Consider the following 18,890-nt stretch of genomic DNA (forward strand, 5'->3'; position numbering starts at 1 on the left):
GCATGCCACATTAACAAAATATTTCCCTTCCTTCCTTGATTGGAATTATGTATTAATTTTTGACATATTCCTGGGAGTTTCAAGTTTTTAATAATAATACTAGAAGCCTTTACTTTAGGCTCAGAGATCCGAAGAAAAGATGGACTGAAATTAGATACTAAATTTCTGAGTTTATCCTGGGCTGAGTTCTCCTCACACCCCTGATATTCCAGTATAGAACTCTCATTGGGATTGGGAAGGTTGAGAAGTGTTGAGACTTCCCACGCTAGTTTTAACTAAATTACTAGCATGTTTTCTTGTAGTGACATTGGGAATACCTTTAGTGATATTCCCTTTGACAGGTTTGCTGATAACCAATATCATTCTGAGCAGAATTCTTAAAAGTGAAATCCACCACTTTCTCTTGAATTTTATTTTGATTATCATTAGGAATGACAATTTCACCTTCTTCTATTTCATGAGACTGTGAAGTTCCTTCATTAGCTGGAGTGTTACAAATATCAAAACCAATCACAGAATGTTGTTGAATTTTTTTAGGAGTGTATCCCCATTTTTGTTGCTTAGGAGCAACTTCTTGTGTTTTCCCTTTTCTATAAGTTCTACATTCTGCTACATTATGTCCAATAGTTTTGCAGTGAATGCAGAATTTGGGAATTTTAGAAGCTCTCACCTCCTGCTCAAACTTGCCATATTTAGATTCCACCCATACCTTGTTTGGAACTACATTTGTTAAATCTACTTCAACTAGGATGCTTGCATAATACCCAATTTCTTTCTGCAGTGTTATTTCATCTATTCTGATTGGTCTGCCAATAGCATTTCCCATTGCCATTAAAATAGCTTCTTTCCAATATTCAATGCTTAGATCTGGAAATGTTATCCATACAAAAGCATTAGAAGATTTTTGAAGTTCTGGTTTGAAATCTCTTTCCCAAAATCTCAATCTTAAAGCTTGGGATTTAATATCCCAGTAACCCTCACATATATATTTCATATCATCACCATTATCAAGTTTAAAAATAAATAATCCTTTACCAATAGGTATGAACTGACAGTTACCTTTGAGAGTCCGTTGTTTTCTCAGATTTTCTTCAGCAACCGATAATTTGAGATTTACTAAATTCAAACGACCAATTAAACTAAATATCCATTCATTTAGACTTGCATCAATTACTTCATCAGGAATAAAAACTGAAGTGCTAAAATTAATTGAATCCGAAGAATTTTCCGATATGAGATTTCGGTTCATCTCATTATCAGAATTTGATTTTCCAGACATATTTCTCAGATTTTAGATATAAGAAATCATCATTACTAAAAATATAAATCTCCTGAAGAGAAATTTTATGTAAGAACTGATTTGAATTTTCACCTGAGATGATGAATTCGATGAACTACTCATGAAAAACGAGAAGAAAAATTTCTCCGATTTGATCGCCGGTTTGCATAGCTTGACTCGGCCGATCCCTAATTAATTGATCACTTTGAATACTGTACTGTCGCCTTTGAATTTTGGTAGAAACTCACTTTTGCGAATGAAACCTTCAATTCAAGTCAAAACTAGAGAAATGATGGATTGTTACAAAGCTTACAATCAATAGAAGAGTATCTTATAAAATGATCCAAAAAATATTTTTCCTCATTTTTGCGGATACAAAGAGTGTACCGTCGCCTTTGAATTTTGGTAGAAACTCACTTTTGCGAATGAAACCTTCAATTCAAGTCAAAACTATAGAAATGATGGCTTGTTACAAAGCTTACAATCAATGGAAGGCTATCTTATAAAATGATCCAAAAAATATTTTGCCTTATTATTGCGGATAGAAAGCGTGTACCGTCTCCTTTGAATTTTGGTAGAGACTCTGTTTTGCGAATGAGACCTTCAATTCAAGTCAGAACTAGAGAAATGATGGCTTGTACAAAACTTACAGTCAATGAAATAGTATCTTATTAAATAATCCAAAAAATATTTTGCCTCATTTTTGCAGATACAAAGCATGTACCGTCGCATTTGAATTTTGGTAGAATCTAACTTTTGTGAATGAGACCTTCAATTTAAGTCAAAACTAGAGAAATGATGGCTTGTTACAAAGCTTACAATCAATGGGAGAGTATGTTATAAAATGATCCAAAAAATATTTTGCCTCATTTTTGCGGATACATAGCGTGTGCCGTCGCCTTTGAATTTTGGTAGAAACTCTGAAAAGACGAGGGTACCCAAATATACCTCGAACTAAAACTTTTCCTCCTATAATAAATTTCTCTGAAAGTGATTGTCTATGGACTGAATCGAGACAATACAACTAATCGGTTCACACTTCATGTGATCGTCTATGGATACGAGGTCGAGACAATACAACAACGAAGTATGTTTACTTGATAAAAGGTTCGTACTTAACCAAACACAATATGATTACTTATCAAGTAAATAGGAATTAACGTTTGTGTAATTTACCTTAAATTATAATAACAACAATTATAATTACGGAAAATAAAAGTAAATGACACAACAAGTCTTTGTTAACGAGGAAACCGCAAATGCAGAAAACCCCGGGACCTTGTCCGGAATTGAATACTCTCAGGATTAAGCTTCCATACAAAATCAAACCAACTTCGTATAATTTAGACCAAGCAACTAAACCTATAGTTCACCTAGTTCTGTCTGTATTCTCACGCCTTCGACCTGTAATAAGTCACGTACTTGGAACAATTCCCTTGGTTCGTATTCCAAACAGTAAAGGAACAACAAATCTGTTTGATATCAACTCTTTTCAACCAAGTGATGTGAGTTCCACAAAAGGCTCTTATGTTTATCTCAATAAACTCCTTTGTCGGGTTCTTATATCTATCTTATTATCAATTACCAAAGTAATTGTTAAGATTTTGCAATCAATACTTTTAATCACAAAGAATTGTATTGATGTCGATCTACACAACTAATCAATCTAATCTACCACAAGGATAAACCGATTATAGTTGGATCCTCTTTTACCGAAACAAGTATTGTGCACGCTAAAGATTATGAACCCAAATCAGAAATCTTCAAAATCTTCTTTGTCTTCAAATCTTCTTAGATCTTCAATAAACACCTGCACACAATCAACTTGAATCTCTTGTGATCAATCACGCACAGAACGGAGTCTGTTAACAATGGATTATCACAAGACGTCTTTAGATCTACAAACAGTCTAAAGATCCCCATCGAAACTTGGATCTAGTTTGAGTGAATCTTATATCAGAAGAGAATATTCTCAAGAATAAACAAACTAGGTGCAATCAAAGTTCAACCACCGTCAGTCAATCAAATCAATCGAAAACAAAAGATAAACTGCAATTATCTAGTTTCCCACCAACGGTACTAATAGAGATTCTCAATCTCAAAGAAGTTTTTAAATTGTGCGGCCGTAAGAGATTTCTCCTAATTAGGTTACTCTCCTCTCCGAATAGGCGGCTTCACCAGTAGCAGCACAACTGAGATAGTTTTGCTGTCTCTGAGGATTAGTTTGCTCGAAATGCAAACTTTGATATTCATAGACCAAGGAAGTTTGGACACCAAGGAATTTCCAAAACCGAAAATATTCTCAAGATATGCAATATATTCCAAATTCGGTTTCCATAATTCTGGGAAATGCTTTGTCCAAATAATGACCGAAAATCTCTTAGAAATCTCCAACTAGTAAATGGACATTACTAATTTTCATTTTCCAAAAATAAATTAAAAACCTTAAATAAAAGATTCTCAATTTATTTTATCCGATCCAGGATTTTCTTCCTTTAGCTATTAAGGAATAACTTTGAACAATTAAAGATAAGCGTTGCTGCATATATTCAAAGTATGTCAACATCTTTACTTTGTAAGTCCTCTTTCATACTTACAATCTTGAAACCGATTTTCCACACTTCCAAACAAGTTTAGAATTGGTTCATCTGACCTTCAAGAACTACGTGATTGATCAAGAACACTGAATCACTAAACATGGGTTTCACGATTCTACCAAAACAAGTTTTGGTTCTACCTCCATGTGAGTACTTTGCATAGTCACGCTAGTTACCAAAATTTGGTTGACTAGGTACTAGGATCGGTTCCCCACATATATATGGTATCTAACTTGTACTTGCTGCACATGTCCATAGGATCGGTTCCCCTTTGCCTAAAAACGTGTTGCACATGTCCATAGGATCGGTTCCCCTTTCTGCTAAAAACTTGTTGCACCTCATACAAGGATCGATTCCCCTTTGTGATAGGTTGCACCTCTTACTAGGATCGGTTCGCCTTTACCCAGAGTCCGTCATACCAATAACACTAAATCGACCGTACCATCTCAGGTGATTAGTTAAAATCGGTTTCACTAATAAAAGTCATACCAATACAAAATTCAGGCCTTTGTGAATGGTTTTACCAAGAACATAAACAAGTCATGAGCGGTTATACTAATCACACATATTGGTAGTTCAAAAGATATGCAATGAATAACAATACCAATAATGCCTGGCGATTTCTCTTTGGATTCAAAAAACAAGTTCATGAGTTTACTTCCTTAAAACAAATGTAAAACATTGTTTCCTAGGATGAAATCTTCACCTTATACCCATACATAATCACAACAGCATTCAAACGATTATGTCGATGTCTTATCTACAAAGTTTAATGGTTAATCAATAAACCTCGTATTACACTCCTTAATACTATTCTAACTAGAGTATAATCATTCATGCTTCGCAGTTTTGTTTTCAATATGCACGAATTGAAAGATATGGTAGGTAGGGAATGAAACAGTTCAAGTCAAATATCACTAACGTCAAGTGGAAGGATGATGTTGTCGTTGTAGCTCCTTACTTCTTCACTTCTTCAAGTGTTCACAATACTTGTAATGTCTCATATCCTAATACTTTCAATCTAACCTATAAGAAGTTGACTCTAGTACATAATCGAATGACTATTAAAATGAGTTTTGGCTCACTAAAATATGACAACCAAACTTGACATACCAACGCTTGGTGGGTTCAACCGAGCTATGCTCTAACAAACTCTTTTTTTTTTGCGAATGAGACCTTCAATTCAAGTTAGAACTATAGAAATGATGGCTTGTTACAAAGCTTACAGTCAATGGAACAGTATCTTATAAACTGATCCAAAAAATATTTTGCCTCATTTTTGTGGATGCAAATCGTGTAACGCCGCCTTTATATTTTGAGAAAAACTCAAATTTGATTATTAGACCATTAAATCAATTCAAAATTAGAGAAATTATGGCTTGTTACAAAGCTTACAGTCAATCAAACAATATCTTATCCAAAAAATATAGTACCTCATTTTTTCGGATATAAAGCGTGTACCATCGCATTTGAATTTTGGTAGAAACTACCTTTTGCGAATGAGACCTTCAATTCAAGTCAAAACTAGAGAAATGATTGCTTGTTACAAAGCTTACAATCAATGGAAGAATATCTTATAAAATGATCCAAAAAATATTTTGCCTCATTTTTGCAGATACAAAGAGTGTACTGTCACCTTTGAGTTCTGGTCTAAACTCATTTTTGCGAATGAAACCTTCAATTCAAGTCAAAACTAGAGAAATGATGGCTTGTTACAAAGCGTGTACCGTCACCTTTGGTAGAGACTCTCTTTTACGAATGAGACCTTCAATTCAAGTCAGAACTAGATAAATGATGGCTTGTTACAAAATTTACAGTCAATTGAATAGTATCTTATAAAATGATCCAAAAAATATTTTGCATCATTTTTGCGGATACAAAGCGTGTACCGTCAGATTTGTATTTTGGTAGAAACTCACTTTTGCTAATGAGACCTTCAATTCAAGTCAAAACTATAGAAATGATTGCTTGTTACAAAGCTTACAATCAATGGAAGAATATCTTATAAAATGATCCAAAAAATATTTTGCCTCATTTTTGCAAATGCAAATCGTGTAACGCCGCCTTTGTATTTTGAGAAAAACTCAAATTTGATAATGAGAACTTCAATTCAAGTCAAAACTAGATAAATGATGGCTTGTTAGAAAGCTTACAGTCAAACGAACCATATCTTATAAAATGATCCAAAAAATATTTTACCTCATTTTTACGGATACAAAGCGTGTACCGTCGCATTTGAATTTTGGTAGAAACTAACTTTTGCGAATGAGACATTCAATTCAAGTCAAAACTAGAGAAATGATTGCTTGTTACAAAGTTTACAATCAATGGAATAATATCTTATAAAATGATCCAAAAAATATTTTGCCTCATTTTTGCGTATACAAAGAGTGTACTGTCGCCTTTGAATTTTGGTAGAAATTCACTTTTGCGAATGGGACCTTCAATTCAAGTCAAAACTAGAGAAATGATGGCTTGTTACAAAGCTTACAATTAATGGAAGAGTATCGTATAAAATGATCCAAAAAATATTTTGCCTCATTATTGCGGATACAAAGCGTGTACCGTCGCCTTTGGATTTTGGTAGAGACTATTTTTTGCGAATGAGACCTTCAATTCAAATCAGAACTAGAGAAATGATGGCTTGTTACAAAGCTTACAGTCAATGGAACAATATCTTATAAAATGATCAAAAAAATATTTTGCCTCATTTTTGTGGATACAAACCGTGTAACGCCGCCTTTGTATTTTGAGAAAAACTCAATTTTGATAATGAGACTATCAATTTAGTTCAAAAATAAAGAAATGATGGCTTGTTACAATACTTACAATCAATGGAAGAATATCTTATAAAATGATCCAAAAAATATTTTGCCTCATTTTTGCGGATACAAAGAGTGTACTGTCGCCTTTGAATTTTGGTAGAAACTCACTTTTGCGAATGAAACCTTCAATTCAAGTCAAAACTAGACAAATGATGGCTTGTTACAAAGCTTACAATCAATGTAAGAGTATCTTATGAAATGATCCAAAAAATATTTTGCCTCATTATTGCGGATACAATGCGTGTACCGTCGCCATTGAATTTTGGTAGAGACTCTCTTTTGCGAATGAGACATTCAATTCAAGTCAGAACTAGAGAAATGATGGATTGTTACAAAACTTACAGTCAATGGAACAGTATCTAATAAAAATATCCAAAAACTATTTTGCCTCATTTTTGCGGATACAAAGCGTGTATCGTCGCATTTTTATTTTGGTAGAAACTCTCTTTTACGAATGAGACCTTCAGTTCAAGTCAAAACTAGAGAAATGATTTCTTTTTACAAAGCTAACAACCAATGGAAGAATATCTTATAAAATGATCCAAAAAATATTTTGCCTCATTTTTACGGATACAAAGAGTTTATTCTCGCTTTTGAATTTTGGTAGAAACTCACTTTTGTGAATGAGACCTTCAATTCAAGTCAAAACTAGAGAAATGATGGCTTGTTACGAAGCTTACAATTAATGGAAGAGTATCTTATAAAACGATCCAAAAAATATTTTACCTCATTTTTGCGGATACAAAACGTGTACCGTCGCCTTTGAATTTTGGTAGAGACTCTTTTTTGCGAATGAGACCTTCAATTCAAGACAAAACTAAAGAAATGATGGCTTGTTACAAAGCTTGAAAAAGCGGGGGTCTAACAACCTCACCCAATATTTGGATTAACAATCTGTATGGATTAACTCCAATATACTTTATAGAGAATCAACTAGACAATCAGATTCAATCAAGATAAAAGTATGTCAAAGAGTTAATATCTCAATCTCTCGATTTGATCTTTTCTCAATAAACGGAAATCTGCGAGTCTTTATCAAATACTAGAGAGATAAACTTGGATGGTACCAAACACCAATATCCAAGTGTCAATCAATTTAAATCAACAACCAAAGGTTGGATATTCTAATTGATTGATCTTAACGCGCAACCTGTGATATTTCAATTATATAACAAAATATAATGTGGAATAAAAATAACACAGACACCAGAAATTTTGTTAACGAGGAAACCGTAAATGCAGAAAAACCCTGGGACCTAGTCCAGATTGAACACCACACTGTATTAAGCCGCTGCAGACACTAGCCTACTACAAAATAACTTCGGTCTGGACTGTAGTTGAATTCTATTCAATCTCACACTGATTCAAGGTACAGTTGTGCTCCTTACGTCTCTGATCCCAGTAGGATGCTACGCTCTTGATTCGCTTAGCTGATCTCACCCACAACCAAGAGTTGCTACGACCCAAAGTCAAAGACTTTTATAAACAAATCTTTATCACACAGAAAAGTCTATGATAATTGATAAATCTGTCTCCCACAGATAAACCTAAGAGTTTTGTTCCGTCTTTTGATAAAATCAAGGTGAACAGGAACCAATCGATAACCCGGACTTATATTCCCGAAGAACAGCCTAGAATTATCAATCACCTCACAATAATCTAAATCGTATGGTAGTGAAGCTAGATATTGCAGAATCACAAACGATGAGATGAAGATGTTTGTGATTTCTTTTTATCTTTTCCTATCGGAGATATAATCTAAAGTCAATTATTCAATTGAATGTCATGTACCTGGGCTAGGATAGTTTTGGTATTTCAGTATTATTCAGAGGGTAGTTTAGGCATTCAAATTGTGTGTTGTATTTCAGCTATTTAGGCTGTAAGGAATTGTAATCCAGGTAACTAAGTAATGAATGAAAATGTTCTTCTCTCCCAAATATCGTATATTCTCTTTATCCCTCATTTGTTTCGTCTAATTCTTCTTCTAACCCTCTAATTACTTCCCCTTTCTTCAATTATCTCTATCCTTAGAGATTTATCCTGTTTCTGAGCACCAATTGTAGTGTAGATCACTACAAGTGGTATCAGAGCAGTCGATTCTAGACTGCGCTACCATGAACTAGTTTGAAACATCACTCCTCTCTTCCTTGAAGATTATCTTTGCTGAACAATTGAAGTCTTTTGAAGAACGTTTGTTGAAGAAGAAAGTGGAGTTCAGTGACGATTTACTGAAAACACCATCAAGTTCTAATTCTCAAGCTGACATGAAAAAGGGTTTTAACAGCAGACTAAGTTTCAGTTTTGGAATTGATAATAAAGGAATTGTGACTGAGTTTATTGAGTCGAAGATGACGGAGGACAAAATCGATGTCGATTTGAAGTCAGTTCCACTTGATTCGGGTGAAGATTCAAGTTCAGAAACAATATTAACTCAAAATCCTTCAACTCTAAGTGCAACATATGAAGGTAATTTTCAATCTACACCTATAATTGATTTATATGGTGTTGATGGATCCAGTGTTGTTAATGAAGTTCAGAAATATAATAGGAAGTCAATGTTTCTGTCTTATCAAGAGGGTAAAACCTTCGTTTCTGAAAATAATTCTCTTAATATTGCTTTGAATTCTCAAGATAGAAAGATTACAAATGCTGAGGTAAAAGATTTCAAACTCATTAAGAGGTTTTCTTATATGGCTGGTGTTTATGAATTAGGGTTTGATACAACTACTTCGTGCTCGTTTTCACTATATGTTTGTTCAATTTTAATGGCCAACTACAATGACAATTGTGCTCGTGAGATGACTAACAAACATGGGTATCGATCACATGGGTTGTTTAATGATTCTATTGCTTTTATGTTAGCTGCATACGGTGTTCCTAGTACTTCTTGGAAAATGTTTAGTAAATTACTTCATAGGGGTACCGTAAACTGGATTGTAGTGATACGAAAATTACTAAAAAAGTATGAGCCCAAGAAATATTGTTACCTTGTCTTGACTGTACTCGTAAGGTATTTGATCGAGGAAAGTGGTTTGAATTGATCAGGATGTATTCTCATTATGATAGCAACAATTTTCATTTCAGTTTTAGTGTACTTAAATTGGGTTTACTTGTTCTGAGTGTGTATTGTTCACAATTGTTATGGAGGTATCCAAAGGCGTGTGTGTTTGAGAAAACCAGTGTTGGTCAGGGTGTTTGCAAGTTCCCTGAAGAAATGTTGCAGCAAGGTATTCTTCTTAGAATTGAATTTTTGTCTCATATCACAAGGGAAACTGCATATGGATTTGCACAAGAATTGTTTAATCAGTGTGTGGATAGGGATGTCAGTTTTTCGTCTCCAATAGGAAGGGTACACAGAAGTTTTGTTGCAACAGTTTCGAATTCAATTCAGAATCTGCAGAAACGCACAAGCAGGAATGTTTGTGGGTTACTTCATATGATTGCGGGTAGTGCTATAATGACTACGACTGGAGTGTTTGATCACAATTATGAGCTTATTGCTGAAACGTTTGGTATAAGAAAAAATAATTTCAACTGTTATGAAGAGTATCTTCACTTCCAGCCGGGATATGGTTTATTTGAAATTTCTGTGGGTGTCATGCGCAATTTGAGTACTGGAAGGTGCCTCTGTTATAATCATGATTTTGCTAGAAGAGTATTTGATAGAGGCGGGTTGCTGGAGTTGATTATGAGGAGTACCAAATTCTCCTTGGATAGTCTTGATCCTCGTATGATTGTTCTTAAGGGGTAAAAAATGATAGCTGAGTACAGTGGGAATGTATTTTTGTTTGTTATTAATGGCAGTAGTTTAGAGACCTCCGAGTTGTTTGATGAAACTGTACAACAAGTTCATGTTCTCTATACTATTTTGAGACTTCAGATGACAAGAAAAATTAAATCTAGCAATGCACAAGGAACTTCTTATCAGTTGCTTGTTGGAAATATCAGTCATATTCAAATGCAAGGAGCTTCTCAGGGGTTTAAGAAGATGGAAACACCTTCACCAGTTAGTGTTATGCTTCTAGTATGGAAACTGATCTTCTAATGAACTATAACTGTTTGGTTTTCTCACCTCAGTTTGGTTTCACTGTGTTCTCCCTCGGATTCTGGAGTATAGGAATTGGCAGTGCTTATGTACTATTTCAACTGGGAGTACCTAGCCTTATGGGTTGTTGGGGCAATATAGGGTGTTCAGAATTGGAAGATTTACTTCTAAAAGTAGTGGGAATCATGAAGATGCTTTTACAGCTCCACGGCTGTGAAGTTTGTGATATGCACTCTTGGCTGGTCGATTATGGTGGTAAATGGAATGAGCTAGACATTATATTAAAGAATCAGCTGGAGGTTACTATACTTAATTCAGGTGCTGGTAGTGATGCTCTTGACAGTGGGAAATTGTCAGCTCGTGCTTCAGGTCTGGCGATAGATTTTCTTATTGCCGTGATACTTGTTTGATTGTTGTTGGTGGAGCTAGGGAGAGTGTGATCTATCCTTATTGGCCACAACTCTATATGCAAGTTTTATTGCCGCTGAAGGATTTCTCATCTGAGAAAGGTAAGAAGCTTGAGTTACTTTCTAGCAATGAAGAGGTTAATTTCACAGCGGTGGAAATATGTTTGCAATACAACTTCACAGGAAAAGTTATTTCAGGGAAATAAACATGAAGATTCATGTTCATTCCTCAGCTGGCAATGCAGAAGGTTGTCTCATACTCAAAGGTGATTCTGCATTCAACAACAATGTTGTTTCTTAGGGAAGGACCACAACCAAGACTCATGTTGCAAGAATTAATTATACCACTGCCTACCAAGTTGTGAGTTTTGAAGATAAGGGGCTTATGTACCTTGGAAAAATAGGTAGAAGAGGCTATGATCCCTACTTTTCACAACTACCCAGTAAAAGTTATATATCCCTTGGATGGTTTTGGCCAGAGTTGTTCATCAAATTAGCTGCTTCTCCTCAACTCATCACAATTCATCACCCTCGAACAACTGGTAATAGAAAAGAATCTCTTATTCTCATAGGTACTCTTGCAATTAGTGGCAGTGACATCTATAAAGTAATCTGTGACTGCGGTGGAACCTTGGCCAATACTGGCACTACAAGTTATGCATCTTACCTACTGGGCAGTGACTTATGGAGATGTTGGTTAGTTTAACCTTGAGATAATAAGCGCTAATGGATTGATTTCACTGATTATTCTTGAAGGAGAAACCTCTAGCATGTATGGTTCTAACAGTTCACATGAGGGAGATCAGTTACTACAGGCTGTGCTGTTAAAATTGAGAATGATTGCAGTTCTTACTATGCTCAAGAAGAAGCTACATCAACTTTGTTGTTCGTCCATTTGGCTTATTTCTTACCTTCCATCCTTGAGTACAAGGATGATTTGGAGGAGTGGGTATTTGTCATGTACCTGGGCTAGGATAGTTTTGGTATTTTTGTATTATCCAGAGGGTAGTTTAGGCATTCGAATTGTGTGTTGCATTTCAGCTATTTAGGCTGAAAGGAATTGTAATCCAGGTAACCAAGTAATGAAATGAAATTTTATTCTCTCCCAAATATCGTATATTCTCTCTATCCCTCCTCTGTTTCGTCTAATTCTTCTTCTAACCCTCTAATTCCTTCCCCTTTCTTCAATTATCTCTATCCTTAGAGATTTATCCTATTTCTAAGCACCAATTGTAGTGTAGATTACTACATTGAACTCGTACGATAGAAAATGGCAAGATTAGATCGCTCAACTACAAGAGAAGCAGTTTCGTCTGGCTTAACAATTCCAATGAAGTCTTTCAGTCGTTAACCTACAGGGTCTCGAAAAGAAACCTAAGGTTAAAGGAGAACCGACTCTAGCAAAACCAACTAGTATCACACAGGAGTTGCGGGGACTAGTTTTTCCACTTGCTAGATGTCTCCTTTATATAGTTTTCAAATCAGGGTTTACAATCTAAGTTACCTTGGTAACAAAGCATTCAATATTCACCGTTATATGAAAAACCTAATTTAACCAAGCTAATATCTTTCAACCGCTAGATCGAAACTTAGATTGTCACACACAAATGAAATGTATTTCATTCAGGTTTGAGTAACCGTACCTAAACATGTACACTTAGTTGGTTCACAAATAGTTAACCAATGGTTAGCCATATGAGCACTTTCATATTAACTGTATTTATCTTCTTCACAACTAGATCAAATGACTTCAAGAGAACTAGTTGAAGAGTTGTTCAATTGCTTAGGTCTTTATGAATAGATACATTTGAAACAAAATCATTTTGATTCACTTGAAGCATTTCATGAAAAATATAGCCACGGTTTGCAAAGATTGCGTTCCTTATTGATTTATTGTTTAAGTTCATGAACTTCCGATTTGAGAAATATAACCAGCTTGGATAGGCGTACGGGTACGTGTACCATAGCTACCGAATTTGAGTTTTCAAACTCAGCAGAAATTTTCGGTCGAAAACTTCCATGGGTACGTGTACGGGTACGCCCACCTAAGGTGACTAGTTTAACAGTTTGCAAACTTACAAACTCAGCAGAAATTTTTGGTTTGAAAACTTCCGCTGGTACGCGTACGAGTACGCATACCTAACCTGTCTCCTTCACCAATACCGTATGCACATATATGCACACACTTGGTTTCCGGCACATGGATTTATACACTAATGTGCGAACACACTATATATTCTTATATCCATAGTTGGTTACGTAATCTCAACTCTACATTTGAATCATTGAAACATTCTTCTATAATGTTATAACAGTCGTTATTCACAACTATCGTCATCTAAGCTATTTTCAAGATTGAAATGTCATCATGACTTTCGTCACGAATTAAGATGAAAAGTAGTTATAACGAAAGCTTACCAACACATATTTCGAGAAAAAGATAGGCGAGTTAACTCAGCTCGAAATAGCAAATGTGTATGTATGAAAACTATCATACTTATACGACTTTGTCTCAAGAATATGAGATAGAGAGGTAGACTTTTGAGTGATAGATAAGTTCAAGTCTCCACATACCTTTTAGTCGGATGAAGTTCCACCGATTCCTTGAGTAGTTCTTCGTCTTCGTAAGATGATCGTCGTGGAGTCTGGAGCTCAACTGCACTTAACTGTCCTAGTCCGAGACTTAGCTATAAGTGGTCTAGAAATCAAGACATATAGTTTTGACAAATAAACTTGACAAAAATGCTTGAGATAGCAACGCATGCGAGTTCGACCGAGCAATCCTCTAACAATCTCCTCCTTTGTCAACTTTAGTGGCAAAACTATCAATACATATGGATTACAAAATAAATAAAACTTTGTAGCTTCTCCTCCACATGCTTGATCTCCTTGGTGCTTCAACATTACTCGAAAACTTCGTCTTTTTCAAGTACTCCCATGATTCCATAGATGTTCAATTCAACATTAGAGTTGTTGAAGATCCGTAGCCATACCAATGAGAAAACAAAATCTCTCGATCATTGTTATATAGTGTCATAGTATTATTACACAGTATCAAAGTTCTTATATCACAACTTCGACAACAATACTATGGTGATATGTATCACTCCCTCTTAGTCAATACTTTCATCTCAACATGAAAACCACTCCCCCGTACATAATGATCCGTAAAACACGTAAACCATATGTATTTGTAGTGTGAACTACATATTAATTCTCCCGCTTTTTGTCAATAAAATTGGCAAAGGTACAAAAACGGGATCCTAATGAAATTTCCATGGAGATGCTTCAAGACCAAAGAAAAGTACATATCAACTTTGTTTAGATGCAATCAAATATCCGAAGCTAAAAGCATTCATCAAGGAGTTTATAAAGATACAAGATAACTCCTAAAACATTCCACAGCCGCACTCCCCACAAAGATATGGAAATCAAGCGCAAGTTCAAAAGAACTCTCCCCCATTTGATGTCATTCCCGAAAGAAAAACAAGAGCGACCTTACTTTTACAAGAAAAGAAGGGTTTCTTTGGACACCAAAAACCACAAAAGAAATGATTTTGTATCCAAAAATACTTAATTAATATAATCGCAAGACAACCCATGATTAATTTAATCGGAATACACAAACAAATAATCACAAACGAATCTATGATTAATCAAGTCGGAAATGCTCGCATAAGAAGACTTATGGAGCCACACAGTATATACATAAAATATGTATCAGGGAAGATCAATAGTGCGGAATATACAAAGATTCATTCTATCTTCATCACTATTTGCATAACGACATCTAATAGACATAATCTTTGTAAACAAAAGATTGTAACTTATCCTCCATCAAAGAATTGACATGACAGGCTTAACTTTTGTTTGTCAAAAGTTCACCGATCTTGTATCAATACATGCGTATCGACATAAGAAAGAGATAACTTTTGACATCGTATGGGACAACAATAGTTCACGGATGCAAACACACATATCCCATAACATATTGCAATATATAAAACCATAAAAATTAATACTGCAAAAATCATTTTCCAAAACACTTTAAAACTTAAAACCTAAAAACATTGCAAGATGAAAACGTTGGACATAGCTATGTGTACTCACAATAATGGCTATTCCAAACCCTAGTTATCCTTCTTAAACAAAAACAAGAATAAAAATTCTTTTAAGAAGTTTTCTAGACATTAAGATCTTTGAAAAATTCCTTATTGTCCCCGAACTCCTTGTCGTCAACATCCATTGGTACATATGGTTCATGGAGGAATGAGTCAATACCAACAAACCGTCTTCGCTGATGATATCGAACCAGGACCTTCTGAATTTCTAACGATCTTAAAACACAAGCCTTTATTTTTTGAATCTCTTTTCTTGCTAGCTTCAGCTCTTCAAGAACATCGGAAAACTTCTGAGAATTAGAAGGAACTGCTCTTGGCTTCCTCACATTCCTTTTTTTTCAAAGTTGGACACAAAGGATATTTCTCTTTTTCCTTGGTGATTGATGGCTTAACAATCATATTGATATCTTTTCGATCAGAAGACATGATGCTTGGAGTACCCTTATGCAACCGTTTTTTTTATGAGAGGAATTCACAATGTCAACAAGCAGTCTTAAGATATAAAGAGTATCAGAGAAGGAAAAAGGAATGCAGGGTTTCGAAATCTTAAACAGGTTCGTACACGTCCAACTCACAACCCTATAAAGAGTAGAATTGTCGATAATAACCCTCTTCTTTTGGAAAAACGGTCCTTTCCAATATCAACAGTGATATGGAGGAATTCCAAAAACCAAACAATGCAAAGCTAAAAAAAAAACTATTTTTTATTTTATTTTTAAAGCTTGAGGTGTGCAAGATCTTCTCTCTTTTGAACAGGCACATGAGACAAGATGCACATGACAACACAATCAAGTTGTGTTGTGGTGAACAACAATTTGTCCACCATGACCCTTTTGGTTGGAATTCATGGAACCCTGCCTTTCCTTATGTTTAGACCATGTTTTCTTCTCTAATGGTATAAATCTATCTTTGGAAACTAATTTCTTCGATGAAGATAGATCTTACATACCTCAGCTGTTTTCTCTGCTAATTTAAGCTTGGTAGCTAGACGATCTGCTCTTCGTTGAAGCTTGTTGGCATATCTCATCCTGTGTTTGTACTTGAAACACTTTGAAAGTTCATGACCCTTGAGAGAACAATAGGATCATGTCAACACATAAGATGATTGAGGCGCCTGTGACGTGCAAGCTGCTAGGCACAAAGTAGATCCTGAAACATTAAACATATAGTTTCCAAAAGAAGGGTCAATTGATTCTTCCATCTTGTTTGGGTTCTCTTTTAAAAGATTATCAAGATTGATGTATGTATTGCTACAATTATTAAAATAAATATTTTCACATAGAAGAGCAACACTTGATGTTTTGTCGTCATCAAAATCATAATTGTCAGACATCTCATCAAGTGTCGCAGCAATACTTTTGGTCCCAATGTATTTTCTACGATTTGGGCACTCGTTTGCAAAATGACCAAGACACACTTAAAGCACTGAGGCATATCCTCGTCATCAATTTCATTAGTGTCCCTTTTTTTAGGAGGAATATGATTATGAGGTTTGATTGATGCCTTTGGATTATCTCAGGAGAACCGTTTACTTCTCTTCAACTGAAGATCCCTAAATTGTCTTGTGATCATTGATAGACACATTTTTGTGTCCGATTTGTCTCGATTCTATATATTGTTAGGGATCATTTTTGTACTTATTAAGGTGTTTTATTAATTTGTAGGTATTTTTGGCCAATAAACATTTTTGGAAAAAAATTGGCTCGAAAAGTTGTCGGAAAGCACCCGGAGGACATTTGCTATTCGGACTCTCACTTTGGATAAGGGGTAAACTAATTACTAAGGGGCATCCCATTTCCAGGCAGTTTCTAATCGCACCCCTACTCTGGATAAGGGGCAACCATCTTCAACATTTCAAAAACCAGGTTTGGCGGGAAAATAGTGCAGTGAAGAACAATTTTGGCAATCGTGATTTTGAGGAGTTCGAGGTCGATTAAACCTTTGATTTTCATAGGATAGACTCCTTATGGGTCTAGGAATCTGATATGGGTGTTTAAATCGATTAGATTGGGCTAAATTGACGGATTTTTCTCACAACAGAAAATATGGAAAGTCACGTGTGTGACCTGTTTTAGGGAATTTTAGAGAGATTAAAGCGCTGTAAACCTTCCCAAAGATTTGTATCTATATAAGGAAGAGTTTAGAATAAAAAGGAAAGCTCATAAACGCGTAGAAATTCTAAAACAAGAAATTGCCGCAACTTGGCCGTGAAGAGAAGGAAAGAGATTTTGGAAGATTTGGGAGAGATTTAATCGGTATTTTTGATATAAGTAGATGTCTTGGGTCATATAGAAGAGGTGTCGAGAGTTTGGGAACCTAAGGAGAGCCAGAGAAGAAGAAATCAGAGCTTTACCAAATTATGTTTCTGCTGCTGCTGCTGCTGAAGAAGAAGAACCTGAAGAACATTGACGCACGGGAAACAGTCGCAGAACAATGTCGTTGTTTAACAGCTGAAGAACATTAAGCTGTGCAGGGAAGTCGTATTCTAGGGTCTTAAAATCAGCGACAAAGCAACAGTTTTTCTGTAACAGTTCCACTGTAACAACTGTTTTGCAACACCAATACACTGTTGCAAACAGTCTGTGTTATTACTTTTCACTCTTTTTATCATCTTCTGAGCAACAAACACATATTTTGAGATCATGATTAATATGAGGAGCTAAACCCCATTGCTGAGGCGATAGAGGAAGCTATTTTTCCAACAAAAAGTGGTATATTCTATTTTATCTTTTTATTTGCAATAATTATATGATTATTTGCCTTGAACTATTATTGAATATGATTTTTATTTGAGTGATTGTGATCTATTTTGATGGAGTATGCTTAGTTTTAAGACTTTTGATGCTTCATACTTGGTATTTACAATTATTACTTTCGAAAATCTACTTGTTGCAATATTTTAGAATCAAATTAAACAAGAAAATTGCATAAATATAAGTATTGGTTTAATCACTTTGAACTTGGAAAATAGTGGAATCTTAGCCTCGGTGTGTCTTTTTGTATTGATATCATCTTTGATTGAGTTTTCTATAATTTTTAGTGAGTTTTCTATTTTAATATTAGAATTTAAGTCTAATTAATATCCTTCACAAGTCTGAGAATCGAACCACTTTTACCACTATCTACAAATCACATCAATCATCGAAACCGATTTTTCAAGATCTTCATCTGATGAATCCGTCTCAGAGTGATCATCTTCAGAGATATACACATTTTTACTTTTATCAAGTATTTTTGTGTCTTTCAGTGCTTTGAACGCCACATCCTTGGTTTGGACGAGTGTTCATGATCAAATATCTTTAGCTTCCCAACCAAAGTATTTCTAGAGAGTGTATCAAGATTATTTCCCTCAACGATGGCATGCTTCTTAGAATCGTATCTAGATGGCAGCGATCTGGGAATTTTCATCACAATATACTTTTCAAGAATAGTCTTACCCAATTTAACTAAGCTAATATCTTTCACTGTTAGATCGAAACTTAACTTGTCACACAGAAATGAAATGTATTTCATTTAGGTTTGAGTAACCGTACCTAAACGTGTACAGTTAGTTGGTTCACAAATAGTTAACCAATGGTTAGCCATATGAGCATTTTCATATTAACCATATTCATCT

The 18,890-nt window shown here is 35.0% G+C and overlaps 1 protein-coding gene across 1 annotated transcript; it reads right to left on the reverse strand.

Moving 5' to 3' along the window:
* Window positions 1–319: 319 nt before the first annotated feature.
* On the reverse strand, window positions 320–1,279 carry LOC113333631. Its single transcript, XM_026580055.1, has one exon. The coding sequence runs from the start codon at window positions 1,277–1,279 to the stop codon at window positions 320–322; it is 960 nt and encodes a 319-aa protein (XP_026435840.1).
* Window positions 1,280–18,890: the final 17,611 nt, after the last annotated feature.

Source organism: Papaver somniferum, unplaced genomic scaffold (assembly GCF_003573695.1).
Source record: "Papaver somniferum cultivar HN1 unplaced genomic scaffold, ASM357369v1 unplaced-scaffold_133, whole genome shotgun sequence".
Taxonomy (NCBI): Eukaryota; Viridiplantae; Streptophyta; class Magnoliopsida; order Ranunculales; family Papaveraceae; genus Papaver; species Papaver somniferum.